We start from the raw sequence: 25,131 nt of genomic DNA on the forward strand, positions 1-25,131 counted from the left end.
AGATGCAGTGGGGGAGGGCACAGCATCTGATGTCATGTCTCTGCCATTGATTAGCACTGTGACTTTAACCTGCTCACTCAGTGGAGTCTAAGGATTGGCTGCATAAAAGCCCCCTGGGCAGCTTGTTAGAGATGCAGATTTTTGGGTCCTACCCCTACGGGAGCTGACTCAGAAAGCCTATGGTGGGGGTAACAAATGTGAATTTTGGTGAAAGGTCATTGTGGGCTTCAGACACATAGCCAGTGGGTGTGTTAATATCTTTGTGAGGCTCTAGCCTCAGCCACCAAATGAAGTTATGTATCAGTTGGCCCTCAATGAGTCAGCCCCCTTCACACCCCTCTTCTCCCCAGACTGCTCCCCCTTGAGTCCCCTGGAGATTTCACACAGAGGTGATGCCTCTGGCAGCAGTCAGTAGTGACCCTGAGAAAATGTTGGGCCCTGGGCAGCCCCTGGAGCCAGAACTAACATTTCTACTCCCCCATTATCAGGCAGGGTGAGCTCCTAGCAAACAGATGCCCAGGTGACATCTTTGCTTGGGAGCTCAAAATGTATAGGCCCTCTCCCAGGGCCTGGGGGGGATGCTGATGCTGATGCAGGGGACTGTGAAGTTGGTATTTATATGGGCCTACGAGTAACAGGTGTTTGGCAAATATGATCTTGTTCAATCATGCAAAAGCCCATGAGAAAAATTATGATTCTGCCCATTTTACAGTTGGAAGATGGAGGGACCCCATGGTCTGCCCAAGGTCCCACAGCTTGTTTTTGTTGTCAGTCTTGTTACCCAGGAACGTGAATATGGTTTGATGTGTTGTTGGGCATTCCAGAGTTGATCTTGAGCTGTTAAAAATGGGATGTACAAATGTGAATAACACTAATCTATAAAACGGCCAAGTTCATCTCTCCTGTAATAGGTGTTAGTAAACCAGTGAGGGAAGGCTGGTCTTTTGGGTTCCTTTTTTTTCCCGTTTCTTCTTATTTTTTTTCTTTTCTGCTTCAGCGAGTTGCACTTGAGACTGTATTAACTTCAAAAGCTGCAGATACCAAAATCTTGTAGATGTCAAACAAAATTATTTTACTGGCTTTTAGAGGCAGTCTGACTCCAGAGCCTCTGCTCTTTCCATTCTTTACCTTGAGCCTCCCACAGCACAATTGCCAGGCCCCTAGGCTGCCCCCCAAAACAATGCAGTTCCCTGAGTTCCTCTGTGCTAACCGGTAGCTCTTCTGGATGTTTCCTCAGGGCAGTAGCAGGTACCTGTGGGCCTGAAATCTGGGGAGAGACTGGGCTAGTGGGTCTGAGCCAGGTTCAAGCCACGTGGTCCCGTGGATGTTTAATAATATTTAACATTTTTACTGCCTTTCTCCCCTATTTGTTCCATTAGCGATCTGCCTCCAGCTGCCGGCAGGACACATCCTCAGCCTGTCCCTGCCAACCCATCTGTCACTAGGAGACAGCTCCCACACGGGCCTCTCTGTTTTTAGACTTCAGGAAGGTTGAACATCTAAAACACAGAGACTGTCCCTTTTTTATAAACAACTGGCCTGGCCAACTGAGGAGTGCATTCACCTAAGTGAATTTTTCATCCCTCACACTCCCTGTCCCCAACTCCCCTTAAATGGAAATGTCAGGCTTCTCTCTCCACCTGGCGAAGATCATACAGACCAATCTGGGCCTTCGAGAGGTTTGAGGGTCCACGTTAAGTCTCACTATTGCTCTCCTGCACATAACATTTTTATCTATCCAGCCAAAACCTGGACAGTCTGGAAGGGGGGAAGGGGCTGGAGGCCATGTGGCAAAGGAAGGGGGAATCTTGCTGCCTGGCCTTGTTTCCTGGTTCCCTCCCCAGAGCATCTGCCAGAGTCCCACCACATCTTGCTCCCTGCCTGATCTGGCCTTGGCTGTCTGTCTGCCCTGTCTGTCTCCTGGCTGGTTTCTCTTTCTGGGCTCTCTACCTCATAGCAACACTATCCCTCCAAGCCCTTGTCATTTTACTTTGCTTGTGCTTGATTCAGACCCCTCCTATTCCTGAAGATAATGATTTAAGTGCCTAGTTCAATCCCATAGAGGACAGAGGTGGCATCTCCATCATTTGGGGAGGGGGTCCCAGGAACTTTTCAGTCCCTGGTGTATAGTAACTCACCTTATGCATTTGCTACTTGCATCCCTGGCTGAGAGCCATATCCTTTGGCTTGGCTAGTTTGTTCTCTGAGGAACTGCCAAGTGTCAGGGGCATGGGACTCAGGCTAATGCCTCAAACCCTGCCTGCTTTGTGGGTGCAGTAAGAAATTCTTAGGAAAAAAATACCCAATGGAGTCAAGAGTAACAGTACAGACAAGGCATTGAATTAGGAGTTAGTCTGCTCCTTCTCTGGGCTTTAGTTTCCTCTTTGTCAAATGGAGTGGTGATATCTATCCAGTCACCTGCCTGTGAGATAGTCACAGTTCAAACCATAGGTTGCACACAGTAGGTACTCACACAAGCTGGGTTTGAGGTCTGACTATACAACTTTAACTCAATACTGCCACCTTCTGGCAGAGTTACTCTAGTGCTGAAGGGTGCAGGGGTTCAGACCCAGAACTAGGAATTCCTCCTGGGCAATGGGTCAAAGGAAGAAGTCTTCTGTGAAGACTTATCCATTCTCTGCTCAGCCCAGAAGTTCCATCCACCTGTGCTTCCAACCACTGCCCCTTGGTGACAAGCTCCTTCATGTCCTCAGAGGCCACTTCCTAGGGGCAAATAGCCCAGGCCCACCGGGTTAGAATGGGCTCCACCAGATAGACCTGAAATTCCTGACATTCCTTTCTTCCAGTGATCAACCTCTGGATAAAGTGATAACCTCTGGATAAAGGGCCTTATTTTTTCCATTTAAGTAAACATTTAAGCCTTTTCTAATACAAGACTTAATGCTCTTAATTTCCTTGTAGACAGTGCCTGCACTAAATACCAGAAATTTTGATATATTGCTTCTTCATTTTCATTTAGATCAAATTATTTTCTCATTTCCCTTGTGACTTTTTTGACTTTAAGTGTCTTCCGGATACCTTTCTGTTACTGTTTCCTAATTTAATTTTGTTGTAGTCAGAGAATATATTTTGTTTGATTTAAATCTTTTAAAATTTATGGAGACTTCCTTTATAACCTAAAATATGTTCTATCTTGGTAAATGTGCCAAGTGCACTTGAGAAAAATATGTATACTACTGTGTAAGGCTGAGTGCTCTACAAAATGTCGAGTAGGTTAAGTTGGTTGATAGTCTTTTATTTCCTTAACAATTTCTTACGTCTATTGTTCCACCAACTATCAAAAGAAGGATAGTGAAATTTCTAGCTATATATATGGATATATTTCCATATATGTATATGTATAGATTTGTCTCTTTGAAAAATGAGAAAAATTTCTTTCATATTTATTCACATATTTATCATTTCTGGTGTTCTTCATTCCTTTGTGTAGATCTGCGTTTCCTTCTGGTATTTTCCCTCTTCCTGAAGGACTTCCTTTAATCTTTGTGTAGCTCTGGTCTGTGGATGAATTCGCTCAGCTTTTGTTTGTCTGGGGAAAATAAGTCTTCTGCCTTTGAGTTTGAAGGATATTTTTGCTGGGTATAGAATAATAGGATGAGAGCCTTTTTGTCTTTCTCTCAGAGTTAAAGATACTGGTCTGTATCTTTTGGCTTGCTTAGTTTCATTTGTATCTTTGTTCTTCTATACGTATGTGTTTCACCCCAACAAAAATATTTTCCCCTTTATCACTGGTGTTTAGTGATCTGATTATGCTGTGCCATGGTGTGGTTTTCTTCAAGTTTCTTCTACCTGGGTTTTGTTGAGTTTCTTGAATTGATAGGAATATAGTTTTCCTCATCATGCTTTCCTCTACCTTCTAGAACATATGTAACATATTTATCATCTTCACCTTTGTGTCTGCTTATTTTTTGGTGTCATTTCTGGATCTGTTTTTATTTGTTGTTTTTTCTACAGGTTATGGGTCTTATTTTCCTTTTTTGCAGGACTGCTAACTTTTCGTTGGCTGCTGAATATTGTAAAATGTATATCATTAGTTGCTTAATTTTGTTGTATTCATTTAAATGTTACTGAGTTTTGTTCTTGGATGCAGTTTTGTTCATTGATATGAGTCCAGTCGTTTCAAGGTTTGCTTTTAGGATTTATCAAGGCAAGTGCTTCATATCTTTATTACATAACCACAGTACACTTGTTAAAACTAACAATAAATTAAAATTGGTGGGACCCTACGAACTAAATAACAAATTTCATTTGGATTTTACCAGTTTTCTCATTTATATCCTTTATCTGTTCCAGTAGCCACTCTAGACTCTCACATTGCCTTAGTCTCCCCCAGTCTGTGACAGTTTCTCACTTTTGTCTCTCATTTTTTTGCAAAGCACTGGCCAGGTATTTTGTAGAACCTCCCTCAATCTGGATCTGTCAGATGTGTTCTATTGATTTAACTGGAGTTATAGATTAGTGCAATGAATACTGCAGAAGTGAAGTGCCCTTCTCATCACGTCATATCAGGGAATATGTGATATCAACCTGACCTATTACTGGTGATGTTAACCTTGATCACTTAACTAAGGTGGTTTTTCTGGATTTCTCCACTATAAAGTTACTTAGTAGATAGAGCTATAAAATATATGTATGTAAATTAACTCATATCTACTACACACTAGGATATTTATTTATTTATTTATATATTATACACAGATACCCATGAGTTTATAGTGATGTCTCTGACTAGCCTAGCACCACCATCTAGACTTCTCCTCTTGTTTTTCTGTAACTTCTTCTTTGACAATGGGAAACTTGTTCCTATTAGCTGTTGTTTATGTATCTATTCATTCAAACTCAGTATCCATGTAGTTTCAGAATCACTAACCCACATACACCCCTGTGAGAAACAAACTTGCTAGCTAGTGCACAGTGTTGGTTTATGGTTCTTTTTGTCTTTAGACTATGTACCCAGTCAAACCACCATTTCCCAAAGTTATTTGGTCAGCTCTTCTTTCCTAATTCCTTCCAGTAAGGTTTTGTCATACGTTTGAAATACAGTTACTTTTATTTGTCATGGCCTCCATTTCATCCTAGGTTCACTAGCATCCTGGATCTTTAAAACTTTTTAAATTTCATATTTGCATCTTGTTAACTAACCTACTATAGGGTATTGTTCTCTGGGTTTAAACAAATGCACAGAGGTGTGGATCTGCCACCACAGTATCATCACACAAAACAGTTCAGTCACCCCAAAAATTTCCTGTGAGTCTTCTTTGTCAATTCCTTCCCCTCCCCTAATCACTGGCAACCACCTATCTGTTTTCCATCCCTAAAGTTTTGCATTTTCCAGAATATCTTACAAATGGGCTCATATGTAGCCTTTTGGGTCTGACTTTTTTTTCACTTAGCAAGACACATCTAAGAATTATCCACATTGTTGCGTGAATCAATATTTTGTTCCTATTTATTGCTGAGAAGTATTCCAGTATATGGGTATACCAGAGTTTATTTATCCATTCACCTGTTGAAGTACATATTGATTGCCATGGCTTGCCTTTTCACTTTCTTAATGATGTCTTGTGGACAACATAAATTCTTAATTTTAACATACTCCAATTTATGGATTTTTCTCCCTCATGAACAATGCTTTTATTGTTAAAGAATTTTTGCTTCAAGGTCATGAAGATGTTCTCGTATGTTTTTGTCTACAAGTTTTACTATTGGTTTTCCACATTAAATCTATGATCAATCTGGAATTGATTTTTGTGTATGGTGTGAGGTAGGAATCAATTCAACAACACTTATTGAAACGACCTTCCTTTCTCCTACTCCATTGCAATGTGATCTTTGTTATAAATCAAGCAGCCATAAACATGTGGGTCTGTTTCCCAAATTTTTCTTATGGTAGTTGGTCTATCTCTCCTTGTACCAGTACTTCTGATACTACTGTATCAATTACTAAAGCTATAGCAAGATCTTGATATCTAGTAGTGTAAGTGCTTCTGCCTTATTCATCTTCTTTAAAATTGTTTTGGCTTAAAAAAATTGTTTTGGCTATTCTTGGCCCTTTGTATTTCTAATTTCCATATAAAGTTTAGAATCAGCTTGTTAATTTCTACAAAAAGATCAGCTGAAAGACTTCAACTAGAATTGTATTAACTCTGCAGATCAATTTGGGAAGAATCAACATCTTAATTAAATTGAGCCTTCCAACTCATAAATATGGTATAACCCAGGGAAGTTTTTAAAGGCACTAAAACACAAATGATTTGTTATATCCTTCTCCCAACATATGGGGTCTGCTCACCCCATCTTGCACAACTATGAGAGAAGTCTTTCAGCCAGCACTTTGCTCAATGAGAGTCTGTGTTAGTAACCTTATGCCTCCACTCAAGACCCAGAAGGGACTGACCTCTTATGTACCCCTCCCAGAAGACACCTCTATCTACTCCTTTCCTTTACAGGTGCCTTACATCTATTTAAAAATTTAAAAATATAAACATTAATTGCATACTTTTGGCAAGAGTTGGTAACAGACAAAATGAACAATACAAAGCAATATTCAAAACAACAAACACTAAAAATAAAGAGAGTTTGATTAGCAATGAGAAGTTTTAAGTGAAATAATGCTGTTTGATCTTGTTTTAAAAAACAAGATCTTAAAAATCAAATTTCATCGGTGACGTCACTGTTGAATCACTAGCGTATTTTTGTGTGATTTTTTTTCCAGCTACTGTAAAAAGCTTCTTTTGACTATGCACTAGTTGGAGAAATGGTGAGGAGATATTTTTAAGCTAAGTCCAAATATTTTCCCTCTGACTTTCATCTTCAAATCAAATCTCTTGTTCAATAACTTTGAGAAGATCTTTTAAAAAAATGTTAGTTTTTTGGCAGGGACTGCAATCTTTTTATTGTCAACAAACTGTAGTTTCTGTTTCCAAAAAAAATCCCCAGCATTTGGGTTTTATTTTCATCTTCTTTAGTGTTGTTATGCATAGATGGAGATTGCACCGAGTTACCTGTATAAATTTCTATACTGACATGTTTATATCCCTCGTTCAAAACGCCTTCACACTGGGGTGCATGTTATTCTTGAAATGGAAGCATTGCTTCGTCAATTGTCATCTTCTTCCTCCTCTGGAGGATTGAAGGCTTCTAAATGAGTGTGAAATTTAATGCAGACTATAATTCTCTGGATAGGGCCCAAAATTTATTGGTTCGGATTTCAGATTATTGAAGTAATAGCAACACAAATCTGGAACACAATAAGCTGGAACTGTGATCACTCATGAGCCTTGCTCCCTCTCCTGCCCCTTCCCAGCTGTTCTGTCTGCCTGTGGCTGGGCTGGACTCAAGGACACTGGCTAAGCCTGCACTTAACTCAGGATGGAGAGCAGGGGGAGGCACGGAGGCAGCCTCTCCTGGGTCCTTCGAAACTATCCTTGCAGCCCCAGCAGCATCCCTTTGCACGGAGATGCATGTGTGCTAAGGACGCCTTGCCGCAGGGGAAATCTGTGCCCTGGGATCTCCCTCCAGGAAAAGATGAAGCAGCAAATCTGGGAGAGGGGGAAGCGCCATTGCCAGAACAGAGACAGGCCAAAGACACCCTCCTGGCAGGTGCCTGCTAGGCCTCACAGAGGAAGACACCAGCCACCCCTTGGCCCCCAGGGCCCAGAAACATCTCTGGTGATGCTGGGCCCTGCGTGTCCCTCCCTGCCACCTTAGGACTGGTCTCCCCGGCTCCTCACTCTGGCCTGTCTGCCAATCCCAAGCCTGCTGCCTTCCTGCTGCCTTCACTTTTTCCTCTTGGCTTCTTCCTCACAGTATTTGCTCACATTGTGCTCTCCAGGGCTGCTCCCAGTCAGGACGACCACTACCTGCTAGAAGGCTAGTCCTGGAGCTCTCAGAGGCAGGGGCCACGCCTTTGACTTCAAGCTAGTCTCCGTTTTGGGACTTTGTGTCCAAAAAATTGTGGGTTTCTTTCCTTTTTTTTTTTTTTTTTTTTTTTTGAGATTTTATTTATTTGACACACAGAGAATGATGGAGAGAGTGAGCAAGAGAGAGAGAGCAAGCACGAGAGCAAGCACAAGCAGTGGGAGCAGCAGAGGGAGAAGGCTCTTGGCTGAGCAGGGAGTCCAATTCGGGACTCAATCCCAGGGCCCTAGGATCAAGACCTGAGCCAAAGGCAGATGCTTAACTGACTGAGCCACCCAGGCAACCCCCACAACAAATATTTTTTTAACAATTTTTTAAAAATTAAAGTAAGAATTTTAAGAGGTTCCAGTTCCAAAGTTTTCTACACTTTAATGGTCACATTCTGCTTCCATCACCACCTTTTCTTTTATGTTTATTTGCCACAAGGGACCATAGTGGAAATAGTGCCAGGCAGACTCAGGAGACCTGGGTTCTAGGCTGAGTGACTTTGGGCAAGTCACACCCCCCACTCCGGGGCCTATTTCCACATCCCTGATTAATCTAGATCACAGATCACCAGCCATCTTTGATCACGCTTCTCCAATGAAAAAAAAATGGGAAGCCTGCACCCATAATATGCATATATTTAAACTCTGTACCTTTACTGGCAATTTCAGTATGTTATGATATAAAGATGCAAAATAAAACACTTTAAAGCTAAATATTACATAAACTAAATAAACATCACAAACACCTTAAAAATAGATTCCTCTTTCATTTATAGAAAAAATTTCTTCCTCTCACAATTGTATTGTTTGCTTATAATTAATGACAATAGTGTAAGGAAAAGCAGTGTTGTTAGATGTGCTTCATTATTTTTTAAAATCTTGCTTTAACACTTTGAGATTGAGCCATTCAGGGGTCTAGTTCTAGTTAAGTTTATTTTTAGTGGCTGTCATAGCTGGTACAAAGAGAAGAAATGTATCGTTGGCTGCGTGTATTAAATTATGTCACTCATTTTTAATCCCATCCACCAATTAAAGGCTTTTTATCGAAATGAAGCTCGTAGATGTCTATCTTTCCTTATGTCAGTCAGTGGCTCTTACAAGCTAATTGGAAAAACATTGCATTTTATATTTTTAACAAATGGACTCAAAATCCACTGACACTCTCCATTTGGATGACTTTCAAACAGATTTTTAAAATCTGTTTCTAATATTTTCAAGTATGCAGATAGAAGCATTATTTTAGGTGACTCCACATGTTTTCAACAACAAAAATCTGATGTTCAAAATATTCTCTCCAAAGCAGGAGTTCTTTGGAAAAGCAAGTGCTTTTCCCACTCCTTGCTAAAATGAGTCACCTCTACCTCGAAGAGTCAGAAGAATTCGAGTTCATTTTTCAGTGGATATCTGCCAACAGTCACTTGTCATCATAAAATGCTCAGCAAATTTGGAACGTTTGTCTTTTTGTACAAGAAACACATATAATTCCTCTTAAAGTTTGATGGCTATTTTAAGTACTCTGCCAAGAGATAACAAGCAAATCTCTCTGTGGTTCAAAGGTTTTCAAAGTCACTTCCCTTCTGGTTACAAATCATTGTATATGTTTTGCTATGCTTTAAACTCTTTTTTTTTTTTTTAAAACTAACCACCAATGCATCCTGTCGCACTTTGTGTACTTCTGGACTTAACCTTTTCACTGTAGTAACCTACAGGAAGTTTTGTGGGCAACGGGTTTCAGATGTATGGCCATCCCTGCACCCTTACCCAGAATCCTTTTCATCATGGAGCAGCCACTTCATCAGTGATTATTCCCAGGCAGTTTCTCCCATAACTGGTGTTTTCATTAAAGAAGTAATGTACTGTTCAGTCAATATCGCCTCTTTCCATTAGTTGCTCACAGAAATGTGGTTCTTCATGTATTTTATTATCGAAACAGAATCTAGGAAAGCCATGTTAGAATAATCTGCACTTTTCTTCAACTATTTAGCAAACTTTCCACAGTGTGAAATTTGTTCTCATGCTTATTTCTCTACATCTTCCCCACATATTTTCCCCACCTCTTCCAACACTTTCTGTGGTCACTACATTGTGTTCTATGCACTATTCTTGCTACCACTGGCTACCGCTCCAACTGCCTGCTTCCCGATCTTTATAACACGAGGGCTGTGTGTGCGTGTGGGTATAGATAACAGAGTCACATGACAGGGGCCTGAGAGAGAGTGGATTGGCTTCCTGGCAACCATCCCATCTCCCCCATCACTCCCAGCAAAGCCAGGTGTGAAGGTGGGCCCCCAGGGAAGGGAAGATTGGTATCTCATTCCCTGGTTGGATATAGGCTCACTGCTTGCTGGTCTGGCTTGCCTCTGTCTGACCACAGGAAATGAGCATTGAAGCCAGGACTTCAGTTATGTCTGACTAGATTCTCACCATTTCTATGAATAAATAGAGAAGAAATTGTATTTTTAAGTAGCAAAGGTTTTGCCCTGGCATTTTCCGGTCGATCACCTGCTCTTCCATCATAAGCATTATCTGCAATCGTTGTTTCTTTACAGGAATCTTGTTAAACCACCATTTGGGAGAGTTAATTGAGTTAAAATTTGGCAATGTAATTTGTGAAGCCACTTAGCTAGGTACACGTGACCTGGAACACATCAGAGTAGATAGCCCTTATTTTCATTCATTGAGGTCATCACCATAAGCTTCTCAGGGGGTGGGGGTGTTGAGGTGAAAGGGAGGAAGCAGACATTGCAGGAAGTTCTAGCAAGGCAGCTCAGATTCTCCAGAATCCTGGCCACTTCTGGGACATATATATGTATATATATGTCAGACTAACTCTGTCACCTCAGGACCTTATTTACAACGTAGATTCCCAGGCGTATTAGTTTGCTAAGGCTGCTGTGACAAAGTACCACAATTATGTGGCTTAACTGACAGAAATGTATTGTCTTACAGTTCTAGAGTCTAGAAAGCTGAGATCAAGGTGTCAGCAGGATTGGTTTCTTCAGAGGATTGTGAGGAAGAATCCGTTCCATGCCTCTCTCCTTATTTCTGGTAGCATGCTGGCGATCTCCAGCATTCCTTGGCTTTTGATGCCTCACCCCAATCTCTGCCTTCATCTGCACATGGTGTTCTCCTCAAGTGTGTGTCTGTGTGTCCAAGTTTCCTCTTTTCATAAGGACACAAGTCATATTGGTTTAGGGGCCCATCCTACTTCCTATGCCCTCATCTTTAATTATATCTTTAAGACCCTGTTTCCAAATGAGGTGACATTCTGGGGCACTAGGGGTTAAGACTTCAACATACAAATTTGGGGGAAGACACAATTCATCCTTAATGCTGGGCTACACCCCAGCCCTTCTAAAAAGGATGTCTCAGGGTGGGAGCTCACAGTTCATGTTCTTAACAAGGACCTTAGGGACCTTACTTGCTCACTAAAGCTTGAGAAGTACATGGCCATCCTAGGTGATAGGATTTTCTCTCTCCCACCTGAAATACATAAGAGTACTAAAAACTAAACTGTATATTTTAATATATAGCTTAGTTCAAAAGAAATGTGCCATAAATGGAGAGATCAAAACCAGAGGACTAAGCATTGACTATTGCTTAGGAAAACCCTAAGGAGTGTTAGACAAGGATACAGGCCCCTAGAGGCAGGGGGTGGGGGTAGGGGGTTATGGCTGGGGCTCAAATACCCTTGAGGGAGTTAATAGATCCTCTGCTTGAAGCAGAGAAACTAGTCCTTTTGCATGAAGCCTGGAACCTTGAAAATGTACCTTGTCAGTGAGAATCAGTGAAAGGGGGACTAGAAAAATCATCCAGAGGTGATTTAACTAATTAAAAATTGGGCAGATTGGCCATTCAGATCTACTACGTGAACTCACAGCATTAAATAGCTTTCTTAGCTGAGGTGCATCTAAAGTCAAAGAATATGGGTTGGTTGAGGGAAGGGATCAGGGTCATCCTGGAATACTACAACAAAGTTGGGATCTGATAAAGCCTGATAGCAAGCAAGGAAGAGTTTAGAACAGGCAGGGCTGGACCCCTAAGCAACTAGAGGAAAGGAGTCCTAGTAGATGGGAATGAATTAGACATACAGAAAGCAGAGGAGGGTGCAAAGAGGAATTTGCTGTGCTGCTGGTAGATATGTGAAGGCCAGGGAGGCATGAACCTGACATCCATAGGCCTCCTCCCTCCCCTCCTCCTCTCCCGCAGGTCAACCCTTTTCGAGACCGAATCTGCAAAGTGTTCTCCCACAACAATGTGTTCTCCTTTGAGGATGTGCTGGGCATGGCATCTGTGTTCAGTGAGCAGGCCTGCCCCAGCCTGAAGATCGAGTATGCCTTTCGCATCTATGGTGGGTGACTGAGTGGGGGGGGGCGGGGGGCGGGTAGGGGGAAGTGCCATAGAGTAAATACCAACCTGGAATCCGTTAACATCAATTCATTGGTGGGATGATGTGCGTTGGGATTCACTTGGGTGTTTATGGGTATTATCCTGTTTCTTGAGTTCTATAGATTTTTAAAAAAATGGTGGTGACTACTACTTCAATGGATAGATGCCCTTCCCTCCATGCCATCAGAGGCAAATGGAGTCATTGGTGTTGTGTTTTGTGGTAGTGTAGGCAGGCCAGAGGGAGTGATAAGGAGAGAGAGAGTGAGGGCTACATATGGATATGAAGGAACTATGCTTGTTTTTCAGAAATTCAGAAATTTGAATGCCACAACTAGCTCAACCACTAAATGGCTGAGAAACTTGGGCAAATCATTTCATCTTTCTGGGCCTCAGTTTCATCATGTTTAAAATGAGATGTTTGAGAGAGATCATCTCTGAGGTCCCATGATATCTTTTGGTCTCTAGTTTTATCCGGGGTACCCATAAGACACTGCTAAAGTTCTGCTTTTCAGTAGACTCACGTCCCCCTTAGCACAGCAAGATGCCTGGAATCCTCAAAAGAAATTAAAAGGAAAGAAACAAAGAGATCTTGAGGAGTCTTCAAACATACTATGTATAAGCCTTTAAGCTCATTGTGACAATTCCTAGGCCCCAAAGGACTTCTACATTCAGGCTGGCATAGTTTAGCATATCATGTGCTTTCCTTTCCTGCCAGGTCCTCCCTGTCTCCACACAGTGGACACCATCTTATTTTTGCTTCACCCAAGTGGACCTGGATAAAATGGAGTGGGGGAGTTTTAAGCCTGATGGACCTGTGAGGGCTCAGTTTTTCATCTGTAAACAAGACTTAATGATATTTTTGTAAGCCCTATGTTTTCAGTCTTAGTATCCAGTAAATGCAAATGAAATCACAGATTCTCCTGCTGAGAATAGCTGAGTACCATACTAAATATCATGCAATAGTTCCTATCATACAGTCACTTCCACAGATAGCAACTATAAACTCAAATATATATATACACACACACACATATACATATACATATATATATATAGTGTATATATTATACATATATATAAATCAACTATCTGATGGCACTAGAAAGCTACCAGAAGCAGAGAATTGACACTTGGAAGAAGGAAATGGTACTGGATGGTCCTCTTCCCCTTAAAAAAACTTATTTAGCCCAAAGTTGGACTTCGGTGAGGGGCATCAAACAAGACTGGTAGAAAACTTGAACTCTTTCTGACTTGAAGAATCAGAGAGTTTGGGGCAATTTCCTCCTGAAAAGTAAAAGCAAGGGAGAGTCCATGAAAGAAAGCCAGACAAGGGAGCCCAACATCTGTGTATGAACTATGCCCAGATGTCTTTCTGACCTCTAAACCATATATACAAGGGCAGACTCATGGCAGCTCAGGTAAGGATAACAACCGAGATTTGAGCAGCCGCTGCATTTTAATAAGGTTTCTCTGTGACAAGGTTTGCAGTTTAAGTCGAATCAATTGCCTGATAGAATTAAAAAAAAAAAAGCACTCTTTGGAGGAATATAACAGAATCCAGAGTTTTTACAATAAACGATTTATAATGTCTAAGATACAATCTAAAATTATTCAATACACAAAAACTTTAGAAAACCAGAAATTCCCAAGGTACAATCCAAAATTATTCAATATACAATTTAAAAAATAAAAATTTTTATGGTCTTAAGAATGGAGCCTGATTCTGACATGACTCAAATGTTGGAATTAGCTGATAAGTATCTTAAAACAGCTACAAAACCTTGGCCAGTAATGTGAAAGAAATTCATAATGAAAGAAATAGTAGAAGTTCTCAGCCAAGAAATAGAGCCTATAAGAAAGAATCAAGTGGAAAATAAAATATCTAAAATAAAAATTCACTGGATGGGCTTAACAAGAGAATTGAGATGACAGAGGAAAGAGTCAGAAACCTGAAGATAGTTCAATAGAAATAATTTAATCTGAAGAACAGAAGGAAATACATTAAGAAAAAAAGAGCAAACCATGTCTTCCAGGGACACAAAAGACAAGAAAAAAGTCTAATGCATGTTCAGTTGGAGTCTCAGAAGGAGAGAATTAATGGGGAAGAAAGGATATTTGAAGAAGTAATGGCCCCACATGTCCTAAGTTTGATGCAAGACACACATTTACAGTGAACTTTAGTAGGGTTAAGTACAAATGAAATTACATACCCAAATTTAGTTGGTTTAGTGGTCCCCAGCTGTTTGTTAGTATTCCTCCTTCCTTACCCCAGGTACTTCTGGGGATCCCCAAGGGTTACAGCCCACCAGCTGCCACCCTCTCTATCAGGACTTGTGCTGCAGAGCACTTGCCATGCTGTCTCTAGCCATTTCTGCCTCCTGTCAGTACTCTCCTGGATGGGCAGCTCTTCCCAATGCAGAGTGCTGGCCCGGGCTTAGTGTTCTCTTCTTAGCCAAGAGTCTCCATGTTGCAAGCAACAGGGATTTACCTGTGTAAAAGGCAACAGATGAAGAACTGCAGTATATTCATTTTCCATTGCTTCATGATAAATCACCACAAACCTAGTGGATTTAGATGACACTTTTACAATCTCATGGTTTCCATGGGCTAGGAGTCTGGCATGGCTTATTTGTGTCCTCTTCTAGGATTTCATGGGGCTACAATCAAGGCTCTGTCTGGGCTGCATTGGACTGGGGAGGAATCCACTTACAAGCCCACTCTTGTTGTTGGCAAGTGCATTTCCTTGTGTCTCTGGAGCTTAGAGCCCTGGTTTCCTGCTGACTATCTGCTGGAGGTTGCTTTCAGTGTCCAGAGGCTGTCATGTGCTCCTTGCTGCATGGGTCTCCCCTGATATGGCCACTTGCTTCTTCAAAGACAGCTAGAGAGAGAGTCTCTTGAGCCCATATGCTGGTAAGATAGTCTCATACAGTATAATCACAGAAGTAACATCCCTTCACTGTTGCCAGATTATGTTGGTTAGATGTAAGTCACAGTTCTGTTCCATACTAAAGGGACATGGGAATTACATACCTATAAACACCAAGAGGCAGGTCATGGGGGGAGGAGGGCTTGGAGTCTGTCTATCACTAGCAGCATGGAACCCATGCTGGAACTGAAGCAGCCTCCCGAGGACACAGCTGGCAAGTGGTCAGGAGGTGAGGCAGCTACTGTCTTCTTTTCTCTCTATGGCTGCCAGGTCTCTCATCTCTGCTTCTTCCTCTGCATTTTCTTTCTGCAGACTGTTATGCTTCTGTGACTACTGGGCCAAAGATGAATACCCTGATCCCCCATTTTCTCAGGAGATGCTGATGGCTCAGCCAAACCAATGATCTTGCTACTCCCGAGCTTGAGTAAACAGCCTTGTCCAATCAAGCGCAGCCAAAAAGATGCAGAGTCACATAAACAAACACAGCTCCTGGGGCCTACTGCTAGGGGTGGGGACGCTTCTCAGCGATGGTAAAGTGTAAGCTGAGCAGATGTTCCCAAAGATGTCTGCCTCAGCTGTCTTTCCATGGTTTCCAGAGCTAAACAAACAAAAACACCCAAACCTTCAGGGAGCTACAAGAACAGCAGGTTCTCTTCAGGCTTCGAGGCACAGGAGCTAAATAGTGTTCAGCTTAGAAGGGGGTGGGGGAATGCCCTCACTCCCAAGAGGTCAGGCTCAGTGCCTCAGGTCAGATCGTGGACCAGACACCACCTGCCCCCCACGCTGTCCCAGTGTCCTCCTTCAGCCCCTCTCTCCAGGCCCTCTTGATGGGTTTCCTTCCTCCTTGAGCTCAAGTACAAAAACAAAAAGCGCAAAGTCTTCATGCAAATCAGCTGTGCAAATACATGCCTGGGGACTCATAAACTCCAAGGCTTCATCAGATATACCCAGACAAATCTGAATTCTCTTTGGGCTCAGAAGATTTGTTGCCTTACAGAGCTGTCAGCAGGATTAGAGATGAGACACGTGAATCTCTGAGCCCAGTGCTTGGCACGTGGTAGCTGCTCAGTAAATCGAGGCAGTAAGGGTAGCAGTGAAGGCAGAAGAAGAGGGGGAAAAAAAGGAAAAGGAGAGGTGGTAATGGCCCCAGTGATCCTTCTCAGCTGAAGTCCAGAGGCTTAACTCGATGCTATAAGGCCTTGGTCCCCCACACAGGGCCCCTCCACCAAGCACAGCAACACCGGCAAGAAGCCTGTTGCAAACACAGAATCTCCGGCCCCACTGTACACTCGCTGAATCAGAGTCCACATTTGAACAAGACCTTCAGCTGCTTCCTTCACATCTTAAAGTTTAGGAAACGCTGCTCTAACTCATTGGTTCTCAAACGTGACTGCACACTGCAATCATCTGGGGACTTACGACCCACGGCTACTAGGGCCCCAGCTTCAAAGATCTGATGTAAGGATGTTGGTATGCCTGGTGGGTGGGCTTTCTAAAAGCTCCCTGGGTGAGTCAAAGTGCAGCAGATTTTCAGAGCTACTATATCAGTTAGGCTTGCATTCAGTTATACATAAGAGTAACCATGTTTAAAAAAAAAAAAAAAAAAAAAGGCCTGGGATTAGGCTGTCCAGAGGCAGGGGTAAGTAACAGAGGGCCTGGCTCCTTCAAGCCCCCAGTCTGCCATCTGTAGTATGAGACTATTGTCTTCATCATCACAAGATGGTTTCTGGGCCCATAGGCTCCTCATCTTTGCTCCAGGCAGGAAGAAAAAGGGATGGGAGAAGGGATAAGAATCAAATACACATTTGAAGGCACAGATTAAGTTGGCTCTTTAACAAGCTTTCTGGGATGCCCTACCCAGCAGCTTTGGATTGCTTTGTCCAGAACTATGTCACATGGTCACATATAGCTGCAAGGGAGACTGGAAAGCTGAGTATTTTAAGCTGAACATGGGGTCACCCTGGATGGGAACTGCACTGCAGTTAGTAGGAAGGCAGGGATCTTGGCTATTAGTCAAGAATCCAGCACCAGGGATGTACCTGCTGGGCTCCAGTTTCTGTTTTGTGGGACATTCCTGGCTTCCAATGGATCCATCCCCTGCCCTCTCTGGAGGGACTGTCACCTGCCAGAGACCAACAACCCAGTACTGCCTTCCTGTTCCCATCAGTGCAGCTTCCACCAGTTGTGAACAACGTTTAGGCAGGTCCAGAGTCCCAGCAGGAGATCTTGCCACACCACCCCAAAATCTGCCACAGTACCAAGGGCTGGAAGAGGCAAGAGAGGCAGGCTCAGTTCTCCCGGGAATGATAATGAAAGCATCCCTGTCTTCACTCAACTGCATAAGCTGTTTTCTGCAAAAGTACTTTGTAAGTTCCACAGAGTAACATGACATAGAGGTTGCAATGATGATAGCAACAGAGTTCTAGGGGGACCTGAAGGCTGAGCCCTATTCTCCAAGCTCTCTCTAACCTTCCTGTTGTCGGGAGACAGCAAGAAGTAGGCCCTCCCCCTATTCTCAGAGCAGCCCAAGACTGCAGGTTTGAGGCTGCTTGAGGCTGCATGGGCTGGCCAGCAGCCCAGAGCTCCCAGCCCCCACCCCTTTTCCAGGCTGCTCTGCCCTTGCACCCCCAAAGGAGAAGAACTGTCCAGGACTACATTCTACTCCGGCAAATTATTCTGTTTTCAGATGGCCTGGGACCAAAGCCATGTCACTTTGCTGCAGTCTCTGCATATGGGATCTGGGCCAGCGGGACGGCTGGGGACACTGCGGGGTCTCTGGGAGAGGCTGCGGAGCTTCTTACCAGCAATGCAATGTCACTGCGGCTGCCCACTCCTTCTAGTCCTAGTACTGATCCTTCACCCCTGCACCTGCACCCGGCCATTACCCATGATGTGTGATAGCAGAGCTGTGCAGGGAGGGCCTAGGTGGACATCTCAGGCCTTAGCCTCCAGGTGCTGGGGCTGAGACACAGTTGGCCAGAGAGCCACTTGCTTAAGGACTAGGGTGGTGAGTTGTACTTGCCACATCCATATCCTGTCCAGGGGAACAGAGACAAAAAAAAGTCTGAGCTCTACCCCTGAAGGAGCCTATGACATCAGCACACTCGCTCCTCCATCCCAGGACCAATATAGCTCTAGCTTCCATTCTTCAAAGCAAGATACTACACAGTTTCTATGGTTGGCATTTTCAGTATTTCACATCCTCATAGAATCGAGCCTCTACTCTATCTAGTGAGCATCTTCTATAGCGAGCATCTTCTGTGTTCCAAACCCCATGCCAGATTACTTCTATGCATTCTCCTATTTAATTTTCACAGCAACTCTGTGGAGCTACTGTTATCTGTTTTATGGATGAGGAAACTGAGGCTCAGATCATGCAATAGTTAGGATTAAATTTGGTGGCAAATGACAGGGAACCTCAAGTCTCTAAGACCTCTGGCAGCTCTGTGTTATTTCTCTAACATGTAGAATCCCAGAGGCAACTGTCCACGGTGGTTCTGCAATGTCCAGGCTGTAGGTTTCTCCATGGTTTCACTTTATCCACTATTTCTGAGGTCACAAAGGGCTATGCATTCTCCTTAAAGACATCCCCAGAAGTTGCCTGTGCCTTTGCTTGCTTCTCATTAGCCAGAACTCAAACATGGAGCCACATTTAGCAGCCAGGGAGGCTGGGAAATATAGTGTTCATTTTAGATGGTCCTACACCCAGCTAAAAATTGGATGCTTCATCACAATAAAAATAGTTATGAGTGATTCAGAACACAGACTGCCCACAGAGTTGTCCTGCCTGGGTTTTCTACTGTCTCCATCATTTATCAACATGTGACTTTGGGTAGTTCATGCATCCACTTACTCAACAAATATTCAGTGAGTGCTTACTCTGTTCCAGGCACTGTTTCAGGAACTGGGGATACAGTAGTGACCAAAAAGACAAAACTTTCTGCCCTCAAGGAATTTACATTCTAGTGGAGAGAAATAAAGGAGCTAATAAGTAAAACACGCAGTGTGCCAGGTTCTATTGGGCGTTGGGAGAAAAATAAAGCAGACAGTGCAATTTTAGGCAGGTTCTGGTGAGAAGCTGGCATTTAAATGAAGTCCCTAAGGATTTCTGGGTGAGTGTTCCAGGGAGGGGAAGCACAGTGCAAAGACCCTGAGGCAGGATCACGTCTGGCCTGATGGGGAAAGGCAAGGGGGCAGAGTGAGAGCAGAGTGGGTCTTGGGGCAACACTGTCAGAATCTGGCTGATTCTGATTCCTCTGGCTGAGACAGAGGCTGTGAGAAGTGGTGCTGAGGGAGGAATGTTAGGTACGATCCACAGGACCACAGGCTGCTGAGGGAAAACAGACTGAGAGGGCAGACAGAGAGGAAGCATGCTGGTTAGGAGGCTGCTTGGATAACCCTGGAGAGCAGTGATGCTGGCTGGGCCATGGTGGAGGCAGTGCAGTGGGGAGGTCATCTGGCTGGGTCCACTGTTCTCCAAGGTGGAACTGGGAAGGTTTGCTACCACCTTAGTGGTGGGGAGTGAGGGAAGGGCACGGTCAGGGATGATTCCAAGCGTACTGGCCACTGCCCATTTGCCAAGAAGGGCACAGCTGAGTGCAGCAGGTTTGGGGCCAACGATGAGGGGCCATGTCAAGAGTTTGGGTTAGGACCAGTTGAACTTGAGGGACCTATCAGATCTCCAAGTGCAGAGGACAAGTGCATTTGCAGCTCAGGAGAAGCCTGGGCTGGACAGAATATTTAAAGGCAAGAGGCTAGGGTGCCCGAGTGGCTCAGCTCATTGAGCATCTGCCTTCAGCACAGGTCATGACCCCAGGGTCCTGGGATGGAGCCCTGAATCAGGCTCCCCGCTCAGCGGAGAGTCTGCTTCTCCCTCTCCCTTTGCCGGCTGCTCCCCCTGCTTGTGCTCTCTCTCTTTCTCTCTGTCAAATAAAATCTTAAAAAAAAAAATCAGATAAAGGCAAGCAGCTGAAATGAGACTAAGGAAGTAAGTATGGTTATTTAATCTCAGTGCGCCTCACTGTCTTCATAGGTGTTATGAGAATTAAATGCAATAGAAGAGAAAGCACTTAGATCATTGCCTGGCACGTCTGTGTTTGTCGTGGTGGTATCGTACCTGCCTAAGCCTACTGCACTTACTGCATGGCTGACAAGTAGTTCAGGGGCTGTGCTGGGGTTCCAGAGGAGGTAGGTACCATGCTGGGTGTTCTAGAAAAGGCAGAGGCTGTGCTGGGGGTTCCCAGAGGCAGCAGGGGCTGCACTGGGGTTCCCAGAGAAGGCCTGCCTCCCTCGGCATTCATGGCTCTATGAGTTCAGCCTGCCTTCCACACTTAACTTCTGATTCTCTCTCCCAGACCTCCAAGCCTCTTGTCCCCTTACCCCAGACTGATCACCCTGGTGCTGTTCCTTCTCTGCCACTGTCCCTAGTGACGCCTCTCTGTCCAAGAAGTCTTCTTCATTCACACCCCCAACCCCAGTCGGACATGAATTTGCTCATCTGGAACACCTTGGGATGCCTGTTCCTCTCTCCCTGGAGCCAAGCTACTCAGGTGCCCAACTGTTTCCCCTGCAGCCCCAGACTGGAAACTCCATGCAGGCAGGAGCCAGTCTGGTACATCTGTGCCCCAATGCCTGGCTGAGGGATGGGCCCCAGCAAGCACCCACTGTGGCTGCCAAGTGTAAATGAAGTAGGCAGTGGCAAGAAGCACGTGCTGCAACAAGAAGACAAGGTAGCCCTAGGCCACTGGTGCAGAGGAGAGCAAGCCTCATGCCAAGGACAGGTCCTGTGTTAGAACTCTGCGGGAGCCTGAGGAGGGAGCCATCCTGGGCCTGAGGGTGTCAGGGAGACTTCACAGGGGGCAAGGGAAGGCGAGCACAGGGTGAGTCAGAGAATCCCAGGGCCTGGAGGGAAAGGAGGAGGGACTCCACGCAGGGCGCTGCCTCCTGCAAATGCTGGCGGAGAAGTATGCAGGGCCCGTAGAGAAGACCTGCAGCAGGCACTGACAGGCCAGGGACCCCCTTCTGAGGCGCCTCTGTGGGAAACTGGGTTAAACACACCCTGGAGGTCCAGCATGCAGGGGGCTTGCGTAAGGCCCGTATTTTGTTGTAGTTGACATACAATGCTATAGTAGTTTCATAGGAATGACCATTTTTGAACTCAAAAAGGAAGCCCCAAGGTCTGACAAGGGCAAGGGCACTCCGTGCAGTGGACACTGGGCATCGTCCTCAGCGCCGGTGGGGCAGGTGGCACTGAGGAGGGCCAGGAGCAGGGACCTTGCACAACTCCCGGCGTCCTGCTGTTGTCCGTGCCCCCAGCTCCTGGACAGCAACCCCCTCCTGGCTTGTGAGGTCTGAGGTGGAGACTTCCATCGCACGGTGATTGACATGGGCTTGGGGACCAGCCCAGCTGCATCTGAGTCCCACCTTCAGCTTACCCACAGTGTGGGCCAACACCCTACACCTCTGTGCCTCGGTTTCTCTTTGCTAAAGTAAGACTAACAAAAGGTTGATTGTGAAGATTCAGTGACTTAAAACAGGTGAAGCTCTCAGAGTGTGTCTGGGCAGGTAGTATGCGCCCAGTGAATGCTCACGACTACGGCCGTTTCTAATCGTGTTATTCAGATGTGCCTGCATCTGCAGCTGGCCTGGCTCCTTGCCTTCCCCGGGCTCGCTGACCCGCCAGGGACGGTGGGGCTCTGTGGGGCCAGGGCTCCCTGGACTCCTGGGAGGCCGAGTAAGCCTCCCCTTCCTATCATGCTCTGCCTCCTCTTTGCAGATTTTAACGAGAATGGCTTCATCGATGAGGAGGACCTGCAGAGGATTGTCCTCCGACTGCTCAACAGTGATGACGTGTCGGAGGACCTGCTGACCGACCTCACAAACCATGTGTGTTCCCCGGGGCCACACAGGCTGGGTTGGGCCGGGCCATCCCCCAAAGCCCCTGGATGGCAGGCAGGGTGAGGTGCCCTGAGGGATGGGCACACAGCTGGAAGCACTATTCCCCTGTGTTTTTTCCTTCCTCCATGGTCTGTCCTTCCAAAGTCCCAAAGAACAGGTGCCTGAGCCACCCACTCCAAGAGGGCCTCTCACTCACACTGCAGTCACAGCAGGCAGGTGGCTCCAAAGCAGCTGAGCCTCAGAGGGACACATCACAATGTCCCCTTTCCCACATTATCCCAGCAAAACACAATGTCCTAATGTCCTGGAGTGATAGTCCAAAGTGTGACGGGACATCAAGGCAGCCTCACGAATCTGTTTGTCCTAAGACCATGAGAACTCTCAAGTCCTTTTGGTCTGGATTGAAGCTAGAAGCAGAGAGAAAACCACAAGGGATCATTGCTTCTCCTCCACCTGACTGGCCCCTTGCAGTACAGAGCCCCTGCCTATAGCTGGATGATAGGTGTGGGTGGGGACATGTCACCCAGCTCACCTCTGTACCCATTTTCACTGCCAAGTTTGTGCTGGAGACACGAAGGGGACTCATCCCATGATGAGACCAGCCCATGCCTTTGTCTCTGGTGGGGAGTAGCAAGTGGGGGAGGGGGAACATCTGCTTCATGGTGGGGGTGGGTGGGTGTCAGGGCAGAGAGCCTGGCTATGGCAGCTCTTGGTGTGAGGCATCTCTCCCCCTTCACCTCACTTTCTCATTCGGGGCTCTTCTCTGCTCTCTGGCTGTCCCTCCACCCCTGGCCAGGTCCTGAATGAGTCGGATCTGGACAATGACAACATGCTGTCTTTCTCGGAGTTTGAACATGCGATGGCCAAGTCTCCAGACTTCATGAAGTAAGGTGTTCTGGGAGCAGGGGGGGGGGGGTTGGTGCCCACTATAGTGGGGGTGGGGCAGGAAGAGCCAATGGGGCCCCTCAGTCTTCCCAAGAAGAATTGTACTTTGTCAATTCTTTCAGAATCAGCAAACTCAGAGCTTCACAGAAATTAGGTAACCTAAATTTCTAACCTTTAGATAGAGGGAGTGGGATTTTAACCAGCAAAGCCAAGATGACATTCCAGGCTTTGCAAATGATGTGGGTGGTCCTGTCTTCAGGTGCTGCCCATCTAAGTCTGACCTGGTACATTTGTGTCTTCTTCCCAGCCACCAGGGGCTCCAGGACTGACTAGCGGGGGGCCTTTGCCACCACCTATCCTGCTCCCCTGCCCCCACAATTCCAGCAGTCACTGGGAGTCAGGGATTTGCACAGGGGTGTGAAGATGCTGGTAATAGAGTATTTCCAAACCTTATTTCAGGCAGAAGGGGCATTAATGATCTTATATCTTGGTCCGAACACCCTTGAGATGATTGGCCATCTCCATATTGCCCAGGCCATGTGTAACAGTCTTGTTTGGCTCCTTCCATTTATGGGAAAAGCACCACCCCCGGAGGAAGCCCATTCTTGATGGAACAGCCCTGTTAGAACGCCCTTCTTGTGTTGAGTCAGCATCTGTTGGCATGTGTCTGCTGCTCCTGGCCCTATTCTGCCCTTGGTCTCATAGTCTAGGTGAATTCGATAGCAAAGAATGCCCATTCAAAGTGGTTTAACCAAACAATCCGAAAAAGAACAAAGACAACTAGACCTCAGAGAACACCTGGTCAGGAACCGAAGGCAGTGCATTTTCTCCCTTCTCTGCACCTAGAGTCTCTGCCTCTCTCCTCAGCTCCTCTACATTTAGCTCTACATGCAAACCAGCAATCTCTCCTTTGTCAGACAGGAAGCCAGTCACTACCTCCATGCAGCAGTCTGGTGACTCCCAAGGAATAGCTCTCAGCTCTGACTCCAAATTCCCAGTCAGAGAATCCGATTGGCCCAAGTTGGGTCAGGTGTCCACCCCTCCTCCAATCATGTGGCTGGAGGAGAGGATTCTCCAGGCCATCCTGGCTGCTATGGGGCCGGGCATGGGCAGACCCTCTGAAAGACAGTCCACACTTGGAACCACCCCAATTAAGGGTAATTCCTCTTCTTCCAGAACAGCCCAGCACATAACTGAGGCCAGAATCCTATCCTCTTTGCTTTTTCTTTGAATCTGCCCCATATCTTTCCATTGGTTTTGGTACCATGAGGTTCTGACACTTTTTGCTTTCTGGTGATGCTAAAAGGAACATAAAGAAGGCTATGGGTTGGTTTGTAACAGCTGTAAACTGGCCATCCCTCAAAGAGAGGATGAGAAGTGGGCAAAGGAGGGTGCCTCCAGGACCACTATGATCCCAGAAATTGGAAGGCACTTTAGATCTGGAGCTCAAGGTGGCTCGTGGCATGCTTTCAGCTCCTTTCGGATTCACTTTTGGGGATTTTGATGTGGCCACAAATACCTGATCTGCAGCCTCAAGGAGGGGACCGCTGGAACTTGGAATCAACCCTCCCCAGGTGCTGGGGGACTCCGATCAGAAGTATGACTTTGTCCCTGTCCTTCCCTCACTTTGAGACTATAATTTATTCAATAAAGCAAAACAAAAGCCTTTCCCTTGCCCCACCAGTTCATCTTTTGAATACAGGATCACGTAGAAGTACTTTTTATGAAGGACTGCTCATTCCAGGGCTTAAGTTTGCCAGTGACACCAAGCAAGCTGGGGTGACCATCTGTTTTGAGGACAGAGTTCAAATCCCAACCCACATCACAGCAGAGACCAGGCCAAATGGAGTGTAGTTCACCAAGAAATCTACATCATTCCCTTCTTTTGCTGCTTTCATTCCAGCATCTCCCGGTGCCGACTGTAGAGAGACGTGTGTATAGAGGTCATTTTAGTTGGTGCCTGGCTTCCCAGTCCTTGTCAAGGGAGAAGACATCTAGTCCCGCTTGGCACCCTCAGTCCCCAGGGTGTGACAGTGCGTGAACAGCAGTTGGGGTTTGTTTACTTTGCTTTTCAGCCAAATCCTGGAATGAATTTAGCCCCCACAG

General features: G+C 45.4%; 2 protein-coding genes across 3 annotated transcripts in view; both read left to right on the top strand.

Annotated features, from left to right (window-relative positions):
- The window catches only part of CIB4 (calcium and integrin binding family member 4), a 50,883-nt gene extending 26,189 nt beyond the window's left edge, over window positions 1-24,694 (top strand). The window contains exons 4-7 of the mRNA XM_025983956.2: window positions 12,138-12,279; window positions 22,019-22,128; window positions 22,937-23,025; window positions 24,499-24,694. Of these exons, the coding sequence (XP_025839741.1) occupies window positions 12,138-12,279; window positions 22,019-22,128; window positions 22,937-23,025; window positions 24,499-24,529 (372 nt within the window). The 3' untranslated portion in view covers window positions 24,530-24,694. The remainder of the gene's footprint in view (window positions 1-12,137; window positions 12,280-22,018; window positions 22,129-22,936; window positions 23,026-24,498) is intronic.
- Window positions 1-25,131, top strand: part of OTOF (otoferlin) — a 215,659-nt gene that overhangs the window by 74,455 nt on the left and 116,073 nt on the right. The gene's annotated exons all lie outside the window — the stretch shown is intronic.

Source organism: Vulpes vulpes, chromosome 8 (genome assembly GCF_048418805.1).
Source record: "Vulpes vulpes isolate BD-2025 chromosome 8, VulVul3, whole genome shotgun sequence".
NCBI classification, from domain to species: Eukaryota; Metazoa; Chordata; class Mammalia; order Carnivora; family Canidae; genus Vulpes; species Vulpes vulpes.